The sequence below is a fragment of the Macaca nemestrina genome, chromosome Y (assembly GCF_043159975.1).
Source record: "Macaca nemestrina isolate mMacNem1 chromosome Y, mMacNem.hap1, whole genome shotgun sequence".
Lineage (NCBI taxonomy): Eukaryota > Metazoa > Chordata > Mammalia > Primates > Cercopithecidae > Macaca > Macaca nemestrina.
The window spans coordinates 1,726,776-1,741,002 of NC_092146.1; the positions used below are offsets into that span (position 1 = coordinate 1,726,776).

The window sequence follows — 14,227 nt, forward strand, 5'->3', positions numbered from 1 at the left end:
GAGAATGTGCGGTGCTTGGTTTTCTGTTCTTGTGTTAGTTTGCTGAGTGTCTGTCTATATTTCCTCCCACACACAAGCTATTGAGAAGAAAGATCCAGAAGGACACATTCCACCAAAGGAGTCACGGCCACTCTTCGGAACATCATGTCTGGGTTTGCTCACCCAGGCCGTTCCCTGTGGTACCCTGGTGGCAGCCACTATGGTCTTCGGGTGACACGAGTTACAGTTCAGATTGAATGTCTGGTATCAATCACAAACATCTGGGATCAATCACAAACACATTGGCTCTTGAGCGCTGGGCACCCGATTGTATTCTGTAACTCCAGCCCGTACCCTGGCAAACGTCAGCTCAACTTGGGGCGTGTTACTTCTTGAACATGAAGCCACCAACTTCTACGAAATGAGCAAGGTGACGGGTTCAATGCACCTATCCAAAGCTATTGACAGCTTGTCACTATGCACAATTCATAAGCATGTCAAAAAATAACGTGTGCTTCGGCCACGTGGTCTCGCTGAATGGCCAGCGACAACTGACTTCAGTGTTTGAAATTCACAGCACGTAGCGGGGTTTCTATCACAGGGGCGTCCTCAAGGATGCAGAAAGGATCATTGTTCTTTCTACTGTGGCCTCACCCACCATGTATTTTACTTTATTTTATTTGAGACGGAGTCTCGCTCTGTCACCAGGCTGGAGTGCAGTGGCGTGATCTTGGCTCACTGCAACCTCCGCCTCCCAGGTTCATGCGATTCTCCTGCCCCAGCCTCCCGAGTAGCTGGGATGACAGGCGCCTGCTACGACACTTGGCTAATTTTGTATTTTCTTAAGTGAAGGCGGGGTTTCACCATGTTATCCAGGCTGGTCTTGACCTCCTGACCTCAGGTAATCCTCCCGCCTCGGCCTCCCAAAGTGCTGGGATTACAGGCGTGAGCCACTGCACCTGGCCGGAGATGGAGTCTTTAAAGAGGTGACTCAGGTAAAATGAGGTCATAGGGTGGGTCCTGATCCAATAGGACCGAGGTCCTTATAAGAAGAGGAGATGAGGACACAGACACATACAGAGGGACAACCAAGGGAGGACACAGGGCGATGATGACATCTGCAAACCCAGGAGAGAGGCCTCAGGAGGAACCAGCCCTGCCCACACCTGGATCTCAGACTTCCGACCTCCAGGACTATGGGAGAATCGATGTCTGTTGTTTCTAAGCCGCCCAGTCTCTGGTATTCTGTGATAGCAGCCTGAAATAGACTAAGACATCTCATAAGAGGAGGAGATGAGGACACAGACACACACAGAGGGATGAGCCTGTGAGGACACAGGGAGAAGACGGCGTCTCCAAGCCCAGGAGAGAGGCCTCAGGAGGAACCAGCCCTGCCCACACCTTCATCTCAGACCTCCGGCCTCCAGGACTGTGGGAGAATCAAGTCTGTTGTTTCTAAGCCACCCAATCTACGGTATTCTGTGACAGCAGCCTGAAATGGACTGAGACATCTCATAAGAGGAGGAGATGGGGACACAGACACACACAGAGGGATGAGCCTGTGAGGACACAGGGAGAAGACGGCATCTGCAAGCCCAGGAGAGAGGCCTCAGGAGGAACCAGCCCTGCCCACACCTGGATCTCAGACCTCCAACTTCCAGGACTGTGGGAGAATCAATGTCTGTTGTTTATAAGTCACCCAGTCTATGGTATTCTGTGATAGCAGCCTGAGATGGACTAAGACATCTCATAAGAAGAGGAGATAAGGACACAGACACACATAGAGGGACGACCCTGTGAGGACACAGGGAGAAGACGGTGTCCACGACCCAAGAAGAGAGGCCTCAGGAGGAGTCAGCCCCACCCACATCTTGATCTGGGGCCTCCAGCCTCCAGAACTGTGGGAGAATCAATGTCTGCTGTTTACGCCACTGGGTCCGTGGTATTTTATTACGGCAGCCCCAGCAAAGCAATGTTCTCTCCTTTAAGAGGTCAGTCGAAGGTACGAATTATGAAAAAGGGGCATATTTGGAAAGAGTCAGTGCCATCAACAAGGAAGTTTCCAGAAAGCTCAGAGACGGCATCTGTTAGCACTGTCACTGTCCTCTGCAGAGTAATCAAGCAGAAATGAAACGTGGCTCAGGTGAACGCCTGTCAATATTCATTTTCCATAATCAAACCGCTGAAGCAAAGGAGGAGAACAGGAAAAGAAAAGCAGTGGGGGTTGAATTGTACGTCTCAAAAAAACTAGGGGGAACTGGCTGGACCCGGTGGCTCACGCCTGTCATCCCAGCACTTTGGGAGGCCGAGGCGGGCGGATCACGAGTTCAGGAGATGGAGACCATCCTGGCCAACATGGTGAATCCCCGTCTCTACTAAAAATATAAAAATTAGCCGGGCATGGCGACGCGTCCCTGTAGTCCCAGCTACTCAGGAGGCTGAGGCAGGAGAATCGCTTGAACCCAGGAGGCGGAGGTTGCAGTGAGCCGAGATCACACCACTGCACTCCAGCCTGGGCGACAGAGCAAGACTCCGTCTCAAAAAACTAAACTAAACGAAAATAAACGAAAATAAACAAATAAAAAATGGTAGAGCCGGCTCTGAGCTGGCTTGGGTCTCAAGGCCTTTGCCTCTGAAGTTCCTTGATCTGCTTTGCAATCTGTATTACTTTCCTGGCACATTGTCTAAACAATACACATACAGAGGGACAACCAAGGGAGGACACAGGGCGATGATGACATCGGCAAGCCCAGGAGCACAGACAGGATGGTTCAAAGTCACAGAAATTCCTCCAGTGAATGGATGGCTTCTGGAGACCAGAAGTCTGAAATTCAGGAGGGGACACGGTCGTGCTCTCTCTGGTCGGTCTTCTGGGGGGGATCCTTCCTGCCTCTCCCAGCTCCCGGGGGCTCCAGGTGTCCCTGGGCTTGTGGCCACATCACTCCAGTCTCTGCCTCTGTCTCCACGTGGCCTTCTCCTCTGTGTCTGTGTCTCCTCTTCTATGTCTTACAAGGGCACCTGCCATTGCATTTACGGCCCTTCTTATATGTAGAATGGGGTCGGAATAGTTAACATTACTTGTTAACTTGACTGGATCATGGGGCGCCTAGATCTTTGATTGAATGTTACTCTAGGGTATCTGTGAGGGTGGAGGGGACGGTCCTTCCTGCCTCTCCAAGCCCCTAGGGGCTCCAGACATCCCTGGGTTTGTGACTGCATCACTCCAGTCTCTGCCTCCATCTCCATGTGGCCTTCTCTGTATCTCTGCCTCCAAATTTTACTTTTTTTTTTTTTTTTTTTTGAGACAGAGTTTCACTCTTGTTGCCCAGGCTGGAGTGCAATGGCATGGTCTCAGCTCACCACAACCTCCACCTTCCAGGTTCAAGCAATTCTCCTGCCTCAGCCTCCCGAGTAGCTGGGATTACAGGCGCGTACCACCACGCCCAGCTAATTTTTTGTATTTTTTAGTAGAGACGGGGTTTCATCAAATTGGTCAGGCTGGTCTCGAACTCCTGACCTCAGGTGATGCGCCCGCCTTGGCCTCCCAAAGTGCTGGGATGACAGGCGTGAGCCACCGCGGCCGGCCATTTTCTACTTCTTGTAAGGCCACCCATCATCTTGGATTAAGGTCCATCCTAATGATCTCATGTTCACTTAATTCCATCTACAAAGACCCTATTTCTAAATTAAGTCCCAGTTATAGTATGTGGAGTTAGGATGTGGACATAACTGTTCAGATAAGAGTTAATGGCGGTCAGGTGCAGTGGCTCATGCCTATAATCCCAGCATTTGGGAGGCCAAGGCAGGCAGATCACTTGAGGTCAGGAGTTTGATTCCAGCCTGGCCAACATGGTGAAGCCCTGTTTCTACTAAAAATACAAAAATCAGCTGGGTGTGGTGGTGCATGCCTGTGATCCCAGCTACTCGGGAGGCTGAGGTGGGAGAATCATTGGAACCCGGGAGGCAGAGGTTGCAGGGGGACGAGATGGCACCACTGCACTCCAGCCTGGGCAACGGAGAGAGACTTGTCTCTTTCCAAAAATAAAATAAAATAAGAGGGAATGGCCTAGGAGCAATACCATCACAGTTTTTCTTTAATATCTAAGTGTTTTTATAGGAATGAAAACTCTCTTGTTAATTGCACTTGGTGATATATGCTTCCTCAGCTTTCTTAGGTGATAATGAGGCTCCATTCTTATGAACTCTGCATGAATCTGCTTTGTAGCATCTAAATTGTTTAGGAAGCAGCTGTCATTTCTGTTGGGTGGGGTTGTTGTGGATGTGATCTGCTTATCTTCATTATTTAAAATAGACATCACGGCCGGGCACGGTGGCTCACGCCTGTAATCCACGCACTTTGGGAGGCCGACACGGGAGGCTCCTGAGGTCAGGAGTTCGAGACCAGCCTGGCCAACGTAGCGAAATCCTGTGTCTACTAAAAATACAAAAATTAACCGGACGTGGTGGTGCGCGCCTGTAGTCCCAACTACTTTGGAGGCTGAGGCAGGAGAATCGCTTGAACCCGGGAGGCGGAGGTTGCAGTGAGCCGAGATCGCACCCCTGCGCTCCAGCCTGGGCGACAGAGCGAGACTCCGTCTCAAAAAAACATGGATAAATAAAACAGAGATTGCTTTGATGAACAATATGAACCCCAAAGTGCGCTCTCAGAATAACAGACGGGCGGCTCCGCCAGTGCTGTGCGAGGAAGGGGTATATGACAGACGGGCGGCTCCGCCAGTGCTGTGCGAGGAAGGGGTGTATGACAGACGGGCGGCTCCGCCAGTGCTGTGCGAGGAAGGGGTATGACAGACGGGCGGCTCCGCCAGTGCTGTGCGAGGAAGGGGTATGTGCTCCTGGGTGTCTTTGGTGAGCAGCAACACCTGCCAAGGAGGTCACATTTCCCAGGTTCTCCATCCCATGCCCTGCCTTGCTCAGTGAGTCACGTCTGCAGCAAGTGCTGCTGGCTGTGCCAAGACTCCTCGTTCCCTCCTCCCTGCTGCCAGTCCCTCCTGTACGGCAGGCACCACACACAGAAGTAGAGCCCCGAGTGAGCGTCACAGAAGCCTGGCCCCCAACGTGCCCAGCCCAGCCTGAGGCCTGGGGTTAGGGCAGCCGGTCACGGCAGGGCTGTTCTTGCCAGTGGGTTCCAGGCCAATCCTTCAGCAGGGAGCCCGAGGCGGGAAGGCTACACGGTCCTACAGAGAGTCCTGAGCTGAGAAGAAGCCTGAGAAACATGCATGTCTTCCTCTGGGTGCTGTCACGCATAGGTGTGAAAACAGGAAACGCCCCAGCCAGCACACACACCTCACCTGTGCACACGGGCACGCACACAACTCACCTGTGCACACGGGCACTCATGCACCTTATCTGTGCACACTGGCATGCACCTCACCTGTGCACACCGGCACACAGCTCACTTGTGCACACAGACCTTACCTGTGTACACGGGCACACACACACCTTACTTGTGCACACCGGCACACACTCACCTCACCTGTACACACGGGCACGCACACCTCACCTGTGCACACGGGCATGAACGCACCTCCCCTGTGCATATTGGTACATACCTCACCTGTGCACACGGGCACGCACACCTGACCTGTACACACGGGCACGCACACACTTCACCTGTACACACGGGCACGCACACCTCACCTGTGCACACGGGCATGAACGCACCTCACCTGTGCATATTGGTACACACTTCACCTGTGCACAGGGGTACACACACCTCATCTGTGCACATGGGCACGCACACCTCACCTGCGCACACGGGCACGCACTCCTCACCTGTGCACACGGGCACGCACACCTGACCTGTGCACACGGGCACGCACACCTCACCTGTGCACACGGGCACGCACACCTCACCTGTACACACGGGCACGCACACCTCACCTGTACACACGGGCACGCACACCTCACCTGTACATACGGGCACACACACTTCACCTGCGCACACGGGCACGCACACCTCACCTGGTGCCCTTCACCTGCGCACACGGGCACGCACACCTCACCTGTACACACGGGCATGCACACCTCACCTGTACATATGGGCACACACACTTCACCGGCGCACACAGGCATGCACACCTCACCTGTGCACACTGGCATGCACACCTCACCTGTACACAGGGGTACACACACCTGACCTGTACACACAGGCATGCACACCTCACCTGTGCACACTGGCACGCACACCTCACCTGTGCACACGGGCACACGCACATGCCCTTGCTTCTTCAGCACTAGGAAGGAGAAGCAGCCCCTCCTGGCCACAGGCCCTGCTCTCCATGCCACCCTCTCACCTGCCCTTCCCTGCAGAGCCCGGGCCTTCCTCAGCTGCCCAGAGAGGACGAAGTTCTGGCCAGCCACGCTTCTTCCCTCCCACGACCGGCAGGGTTCACACTTTATGCAGGATCCCATCGAGGCCGTCTCCCTCATCCGACACCCTTCAGCAGAGAGGCTCACAGGCGCAAGAGCTCAATCTGACAAAACAGATGGGCCAAGGTATCCTAGGAGGCTCCCACGGCCCTCCCTTCCTTCCATCCTGCCCCTCACTGTGCAGGGAAATAAAAACCGTTAGCAGCCGGCAGGGCCTGTGCCCCTGGGCTCACCTCCTCGCAGTCCTGAGGGCACTCCAGGGCCGGGAGATGGGGAGGGCGCCCACCCTGCTGTACATTCCAGAGGCTGGCCCCAAAATCTGATGCTGGCATGGCCAAGCAGCCAGGTCTTTCCGACCGTGGCATTAACACTTTGTGACCTTCGGGCTGCAGAGAAATTCAAAGGCAAGTCCTACTGTGTGCTCTGACTGTCTCCGTCTCCAAACTCCTACATGGAAATCCTCATCCCCAGTGAGATGGTGTTAGGAGGTGAGGCCCTTGGGAGGTGATGAGGTCACGATGGTGGAGACTCAAGAAAGGAATCAGTGCCCTTATAAAAGGACTCCAGAGAGCTCCTCGCCCCTTCCGCTGCCTGACGACACAGTGAGAAGGTGCCACCTGTGAACCAGGAAGCGGGTTCTCGCCAGACCCTGGCACACTTTCATCTTGGACTTCCAGCCTCCAGAACCGTGAAACATAAATGTGTGTTGTTTATAAGCCACCCAGACTATGGAATTTTTTTTTCTTTTTTGAGATGGAGTTTTGCTGTTGTGGCTCAGGCTGGAGTGCAGTGCCGCAATCTTGGCTCACCACAACCTCCGCCTCCCGAGTTCAAGCGATTCTCCTTCCTCAGCCTCCCAAGTATCTGGGATTACAGGCGCCTGCCACCACGCCTGGCTAATTTTGTATTTTTAGCAGAAACAGGGTTTTACCATGTCGGCCAGGCTGGTCTCCTGACCTCAGGTGATCCACCCGCCTTGGCCTCCCAAACTGCTGGGATTACAGGTGTGAGCCACCGCGCTCGGGCGGGGTTAGGAGAAATTCACAAGAGAGACCTGTTGATGGACAGACAGTACACTGCGTGTCTCAACAGGAGTCCACACCAATGCCGCCTGCAGATGTAGTGCCTGACATTCCCATGGGGGGCACAACGGAAGGTTTAAATATATCTGTTATCCTTTTCTATGTCTGACCTCTGTGTTTCTTGTCCCTTCTAAAAACTAAAATAACAATACGATGGCACATTGCTAAGTCTACCAAGGACAGCAAATGGCTGGGGATGTACGTATCCCAGAGCACTGCGCCCAGAGCCCCAGTGCACAGCGGACGCAGGGAGCACTATCCCCAGAGCAGGGAGCACTGTCCCCAGAGCACCAGTGCTCAGCAGACGCAGGGAGCACTGTCCCCAGAGCACCAGTGTCCAGCAGACGCAGGGAGCACTGTCCCCAGAGCACCAGTGCTCAGCAGACGCAGGGAGCACTGTCCCCAGAGCAGGGAGCACTGTCCCCAGAGCACCAGTGTCCAGCGGACGCAGGGAGCACTGTCCCCAGAGCACCAGTGTCCAGCAGACGCAGGGAGCACTGTCCCCAGAGCACCAGTGTCCAGCGGACGCAGGGAGCACTGTCCCCTGAGCACTGGGAGCACTGTCCCCAGAGCACCAGTGCTCAGCAGACGCAGGGAGCACTGTCCCCAGAGCACCAGTGTCCAGCAGACGCAGGGAGCACTGTCCCCAGAGCACCAGTGTCCAGCAGACGCAGGGAGCACTGTCCACGCTCCCAGAGCACCAGTGCACAGCAGACGCAGGGAGCACTGTCCCCAGAGCACCAGTGTCCAGCAGACGCAGGGCGCACCATGCCCCACAGACAGAGGGAGATGAGTAACCTTTAACCCACCTGGGATGCTGTTATGATTATTCACAGGGTGCACCCACCTGCTCTGAAGGTCATCCATGTTCAGCTCAGCGACGTAATGGGTGGCGGAGGAGACGGTGACCACCCTCGCACTGTGGCCAGGGGACCCGGACTCTCTCAGCGTATCCAGGAGAAGGTTGGTCAGCAGGAAGTGCCCCAGGTAGTTCAGGCCAAAATGTTCTTCGAATCCATCTCTGGTTTTCCTCTGAGGGACCATCATCACCCCAGCTGGACAAAAGAGAATATCAGAAGGAGTTAGATTGGGGAAGACAGTGGAGAAATCTCACAAACGGACTCCTGGGATGTGCAAATGGCCCAGGACATTGGAGGGTGGGGTGTAGAGCTGGCGGCCATGTCTTCCTCCTGGGTCTCTGTCTCCTGCTTTAGGTGTGGTGGGGAAGATTCTAGAAGATCACTGACGTCCCTTCCTGCCTTCTGTCTCTGCACCTCTGTGCCTTGACTTTAAAAATAACCACAAGCAGGGTGCGGTGGCTCATGCCTGTCATCCCAGCACTTCGGGAGGCCGAGGCGGGTGGATCACCTGAGGTCAGGAGTTCAAGACCATCCTGGCCAACATGGTGAAACCCTGTCTCTACCAAAAAAAATACAAAATTAGCCAAGCATCGTGGCAAGTGCCTGTAATCCCAGCTACTTGAGAGGCCGAGGCAGGAGAATGGCTTGAACCCGGGAGGTGGAGGTTACAGTGAGCAGAGATCATGCCACTGCACTCTAGCCTGGCGACAGAGCGAGACTCTGTCTCAAAAAAAAAAAAAAAGAAAGAAAAATAATAACCATAATGATAACACAGCAACATACACAAGAGAGTGAGAATCTTCCAAGTCACCAAAGGGGGTCCCCTGGACAATTAATTATTCTGGGTGGCCGGATGCGGTGGCTCGTACATGTAATCCCAGTCTTTGGGTAGGTGAGTAGGGCAGATCGCTTGAGGTCAGGAGTTTGAGATCAGCCTGGGCATCGCAGTGAAACCCTATCTTTACCAAAAATAAAAAAAAATAGCTGGGTGTGGTGGTGCGTGCCTGGAGTCCCAGCTACTTGGGGAGGCTGAGGCGGGAGGACTGCTTGAGGCCAAAAGGCGGAGGTTGCAGTGAGCTGAGATAGTGCCATTGCACCCCAGCCTGGGCAACAGAGATCCTGTCTCCCTTCCTGGGCCCCCCACAAAAGAATTCTGGACAAGAATAGCTGCTATGGCACCCCCTCTTCACTGAGTGTCCCACAAACAAATTGCTCAGATGTCCTTTGAGAAATGCTGACCTCAGTATAAACATGGCCTGTCCTCACCCCTAGACCACAGGGCAGCCCTGTCGGTCACGATTCTATAAACATCATCATCACTGCAGGTTCTGTGCTTGACACGTTCTATCTCCCAGGCACAGAACACCCCCACCCTGTCAGGCCAAGCCCAGCTGAGTGCCTGCTCCCAAGTCCTTGCTGTGGGGGCCTGACCTCAAACGTCACTTGTCCCAGAAACACACACGAACTATATCATCTTGTACTTAGAGCAGACCAGCTTGCTTGGGTATTAATGCCAATGTGTATATGTATTTATACGTACATGGATAATGTAGATGTGTATACACAGGCATGTTATATATGTACCTGGAATTCTGTGTGTATCTACACGTAAACTGTACATGCAAATACAGGCACATATATTCACATACATATATATGCATATGTATTTGTGTATGTGTTTATATAGGTATACACTTGGGTATATAACTGCATATATGCACAATTCAAAGATATATACATATAGAGTTGTTAGCATATACATATATGTGTTCACGTCTTTACATGCAGATGTGAATTTTCAAATGCCTATAAATTTGTGCACATCTTATTTTACATACGTTGTATGCACATGTGCATATGAGCTTGCATGTGTCCACATTTATTCCCATGTGTATACAGGTACATACACATTTACATCTTTGCATGTGTATCTGCATATAGTGTATGTATATATTACATGCTTCTATTTGGAATTGTATGATCGCAAGTATTTGCATATGCTCATATACCTACATACACACGTTTGTCATTATTTGTACATTGGAACGTCTACATGTATTGCGTGCATGAACATGCACGTTGATTGATCTGTGGAATCCCAGTTTTTGCATTTGTGAACACATTTGCATTTGCAAATGCATTTGAGGTGTATGATTAATATACACACACACAAATCCATTTGCATACGGACACGTGTTTGTGTTCAAAGATGTATTTCAATATGGAGCTATATTGATATTTGTAGATCTGTTTCTCTATTTGTATATCTATGTGTTTGCATCTGCATGTGTACATATTTTTCTACGCATAGGCATTTGTATATGTGCTTGTGTTTGTGTGTATTTTACATGGTGCTATCTTTACATATATGTAGGTCTAGTATTTCTCTAAGTATTTGTATATGTACATCTGCATAGTGTACATCTTCTATGCATATACATTTGTATATGTGCTTGTGTTTGTGTATTTCATATGGAGCTATCTATACATATATGCAGGTCTAGTATTTCTCTATGTGTTTGTATATGTAGAGGTGTATCTCCAGGTGTATGCATTTTTTGAGGTGTATGCATTTTTTGAGGTATATGCATTTGTGTATGTGCTTGCTTTTGTGTGTATTGTAATATCCGTACGAATTTGTGCCTGTGTACATGGACCCATTTCCCTATGAATTGTCTGATGTGTGTGCATTTGTGTACATGCCTGTGTTTGTGCACACAATCTTTCCAGTTGTATTTTATGAACACTTAAAACCAAAGCTGGCTCCTCCCAGACTCAGCATTCCCAAGAACCAAGCAGGAGCCACGTGGCCTTATCCACCCAACTTTGGAAGACCTATCGAGCTGCCACCGCTGCCCCATTCTAGGAATTACAAGACAGTTAATGAGGACAGCCGAGATTCAAGAGAGGGAGCAGGGACTCCAGCTCCCAGAGAGACGAGTGTGAAAAGAATTTGCAGGCCTGTTTTACAGCCTCTGGAACCCGCCTTTCAAAACTTTGGATGCACGGTCCACACTGGATGCTCCATGGCACGGAGGGCCCACGACAGACGCAGCAGGGGGTCCCACGGCTTTACACGTCCCTGGCCCCAGTGGGGGCTGGACAACTGTGAGGTCCTTGAGGAAAAACCAACGTCTGATTCTGGCTGTAGCCTCCACAGTGCAAGTATAGCGCTTTGGGTACAGCGAGGGGAAAATACAAAATAAACGTGGATGGAAGTGGATTGCTGCTTTGGGAAGGTGAAGCCAGCTGGACTTCCTGGGTCCAGTGGGGACTTGGAGAACTTTCCTGTCCAGCTAAAGGATTGTAAATGCCCCAATCAGCGCTCTGTAAAACGGACCAATCAGCGGGATGTGGGCGGCGTCACATAAGGGAATACGAGACGACCACCCCAACCGGCAGCGGCAACCCAGGTCGCCCGCCACGGCCTGGAAGCTCTGTTCTTTCCCTCTTCACAATAAATCCTGCTGCTGCTCCGTCTTTGGGTCCGCACTACCTTTATGAGCTGTAGCACTCACGGTGAAGGTCTGCGGCCTCACTCCTGAAGTCAGCCAGACCGAGAGCCCACGAGAAGGAATCAATTCTGGACCTGCTTTCACAGAGCACGGTGGCAGGGGAGGGGGAGCGCCGTGCCATTCCGGGCCTGTGGCCTGCCGAAATTCTCGGAGAAATGAGCAGACAGTTCAGGTGCCGTCCTTGCTTCTCACCTGCACACACCTTCCAGCCAGACGCAGGGCTTCTCCCCTCCTACGTGAATATCTAGCTCTCAAAAAAAAAAAAAACAAAAACACAACTTCCAGCATGTGGAGAACTTATTCCCTGAGCTTCTGCCTGTAAAACATCAGGTGTATAAACCAACCGGGAGGGGTCCGGTATCGATCAATCACAAGACACATGTGGTATTAAACATTCGACACTCCTAGAGTCCTCAAAGCCCATCTAACAAAACACCTCTGAGAAGCATGTCAGAGCTCACCTTAGGAGATATCCAGAAAAAAAGCCCGGCCGGGTGGGTCATGCCTGTGATCCTCCCAGCACTTTCGGAGGGCAAAGCAGGCAGATCACTTGAGGTCAGGAGTTCGAGACCAGCTTGGCCAACATGGTGAAACCCTGTCTCTACTAAAAATACAAAAAAAAAAAAAAAAAACTAGCCGGGCACAATGGCGGGCGCCTGTAATCCCAGCTACTCGGGAGGCTGAGGCAGGAGAATCACTTGAACCTGGGAGGCAGAGATTGCAGTGAGCCGAGATCACACCAATGCACTCCAGCCTGGGCGACCGAATGAGACTGTCTCAAAAACAAACAAACAAAAACCAACAACAAAAAAAACAAAAACACCAGAATAGGTTGCTGTGGGTGGACGGGAAGCTTTGCATTTTGATGAACTATAAACATCTTTCACGATGCCATTTTCCTCATATTTTATTTGATGTGAAGGATCTGGAGACACACAGCTCAATCTGTGCCTGAAGTGTCATAAACTCCCAGCTTAGGAGAGACGAGCTCATCGTGAACACCTGGCTTATGCATGCCTCATTTTGAAAGGCAGCTTCGGGGGGCTATAAAGCAGGCCTGAAAATTCTTTTGACAGTCGTCTCTTTGGGAGCTGGAGTGTATGCCCCCTCCCTTGAATCTCGGTCATGCTCATTAACTTTCTTGTTAATTCTTTCGTAGACTGCCACAGTGGTGTAAACACTGTATGACTTCCAAAGTTGGGTCAATAAGGTCACGTGCCCCCTGCTTGGTTCTTGGGAATGCTGAGTCTGGGAGGAGCCAGCTTTGGTTTAAGAAGCCTGAGCACCTTCAGCCTGACACGCTGGAGAGGTCACAGGTACCTGTTCTTGTTGGCCCTCCCAGCTGAGCCCAGGTGACAGGCTGTACCAGCTTCCTACCACCAGAGAAAGCCATCCTGGACATCCAACCTGGTCAAGCCTTCAGATAAAGTCAGCCCCAGCTGCAGCCTCACAGGACACCCCCAGGCAGAGCTGCCCACATTCCGGTGCCCCCCAAAAAAGTGAATTAGTACAAGCTGTATAGAAAACAGCATGGAGGTTCCTCAAAGAACTAAAAGCAGATCATTCGCTCGATCCAGCAATCCCACTCCAGAGCATCTACCCAAAGGAAAAGAAGTCCTTATATCAAAAAGACGCCTGCAGGCCAGGCATGATGGCTCACGCCTGTTATCCCAGCACTTTGGGAGGCCGAGGCGGGTGGATCGCCTGAGGTCAGGAGTTCCAGACCAGTCTGGGCAACATGGCAAAGCTCATCTCTACTAAAAATACAAAAATTAGCCAGGTGTGGTGGCACGTACCTGTAATCCCAGCTGCTTGGAAGGTTGAGGTAGGAGAATTGCTTGAACCTGGGAGGCGGAGGTTGCAGTGAGCCGAGATCGCACCACTGCACTCCAGCCTGGGTGACAGAGTGAGACTCTATCTCAAAAATAAATTAATTAAACAATCAAACAAAACAAAACAAAAAACCATGCCTGCACCTGTCTCTTTCTTGCGGCACAACTCACAATTGCAAACAAACGGAATCAACCTAAGTACCATGGAGTACTGGATAAAGAAAATGGAATGGAATACTGCTGAGCCGTCAAAAAGAACGGAATCGTGTCTTTGACAGTGACTTGGATAGAACTGGAGGTTCTTATCCTACGTGGAGTCGCTCCAGAACAGAAAAGCAAATACCACACGTTCTCCCTGATAAGTGGGCGCTAAGCTCTGGGTATGCTTCTGGCATGGAAGGGGCATACGGAATAGAGGAATACACATTAGAGCCTGAGGGTGAGGCGGTGAGTGAACCTGTCACCCAGCAAACGGCCATGGTACCCAACAGGTGGTTTTTCATCCCCTGCCTGCCTCCCTCCCCCTACTTTCTAGCAGCCAAAAGTTTCTGCTCTTCCCATCTTTGTGT

The 14,227-nt window shown here is 51.6% G+C and overlaps 1 protein-coding gene across 5 annotated transcripts in view; it reads right to left on the reverse strand.

Moving 5' to 3' along the window:
* Positions 1-14,227, reverse strand: part of LOC105478059 (polyprenol dehydrogenase) — a 338,117-nt gene that overhangs the window by 52,644 nt on the left and 271,246 nt on the right. For all 5 annotated transcript variants that reach the window (XR_011618493.1, XR_011618495.1, XR_011618494.1 and 2 more), the window contains exon 5: positions 8,299-8,506. Coding sequence is in view for 1 of the 5 variants with exons in the window: in XM_071089377.1 (XP_070945478.1) it covers positions 8,299-8,506 (208 nt within the window). In the remaining 4 variants the exon portion in view is untranslated. The remainder of the gene's footprint in view (positions 1-8,298; positions 8,507-14,227) is intronic.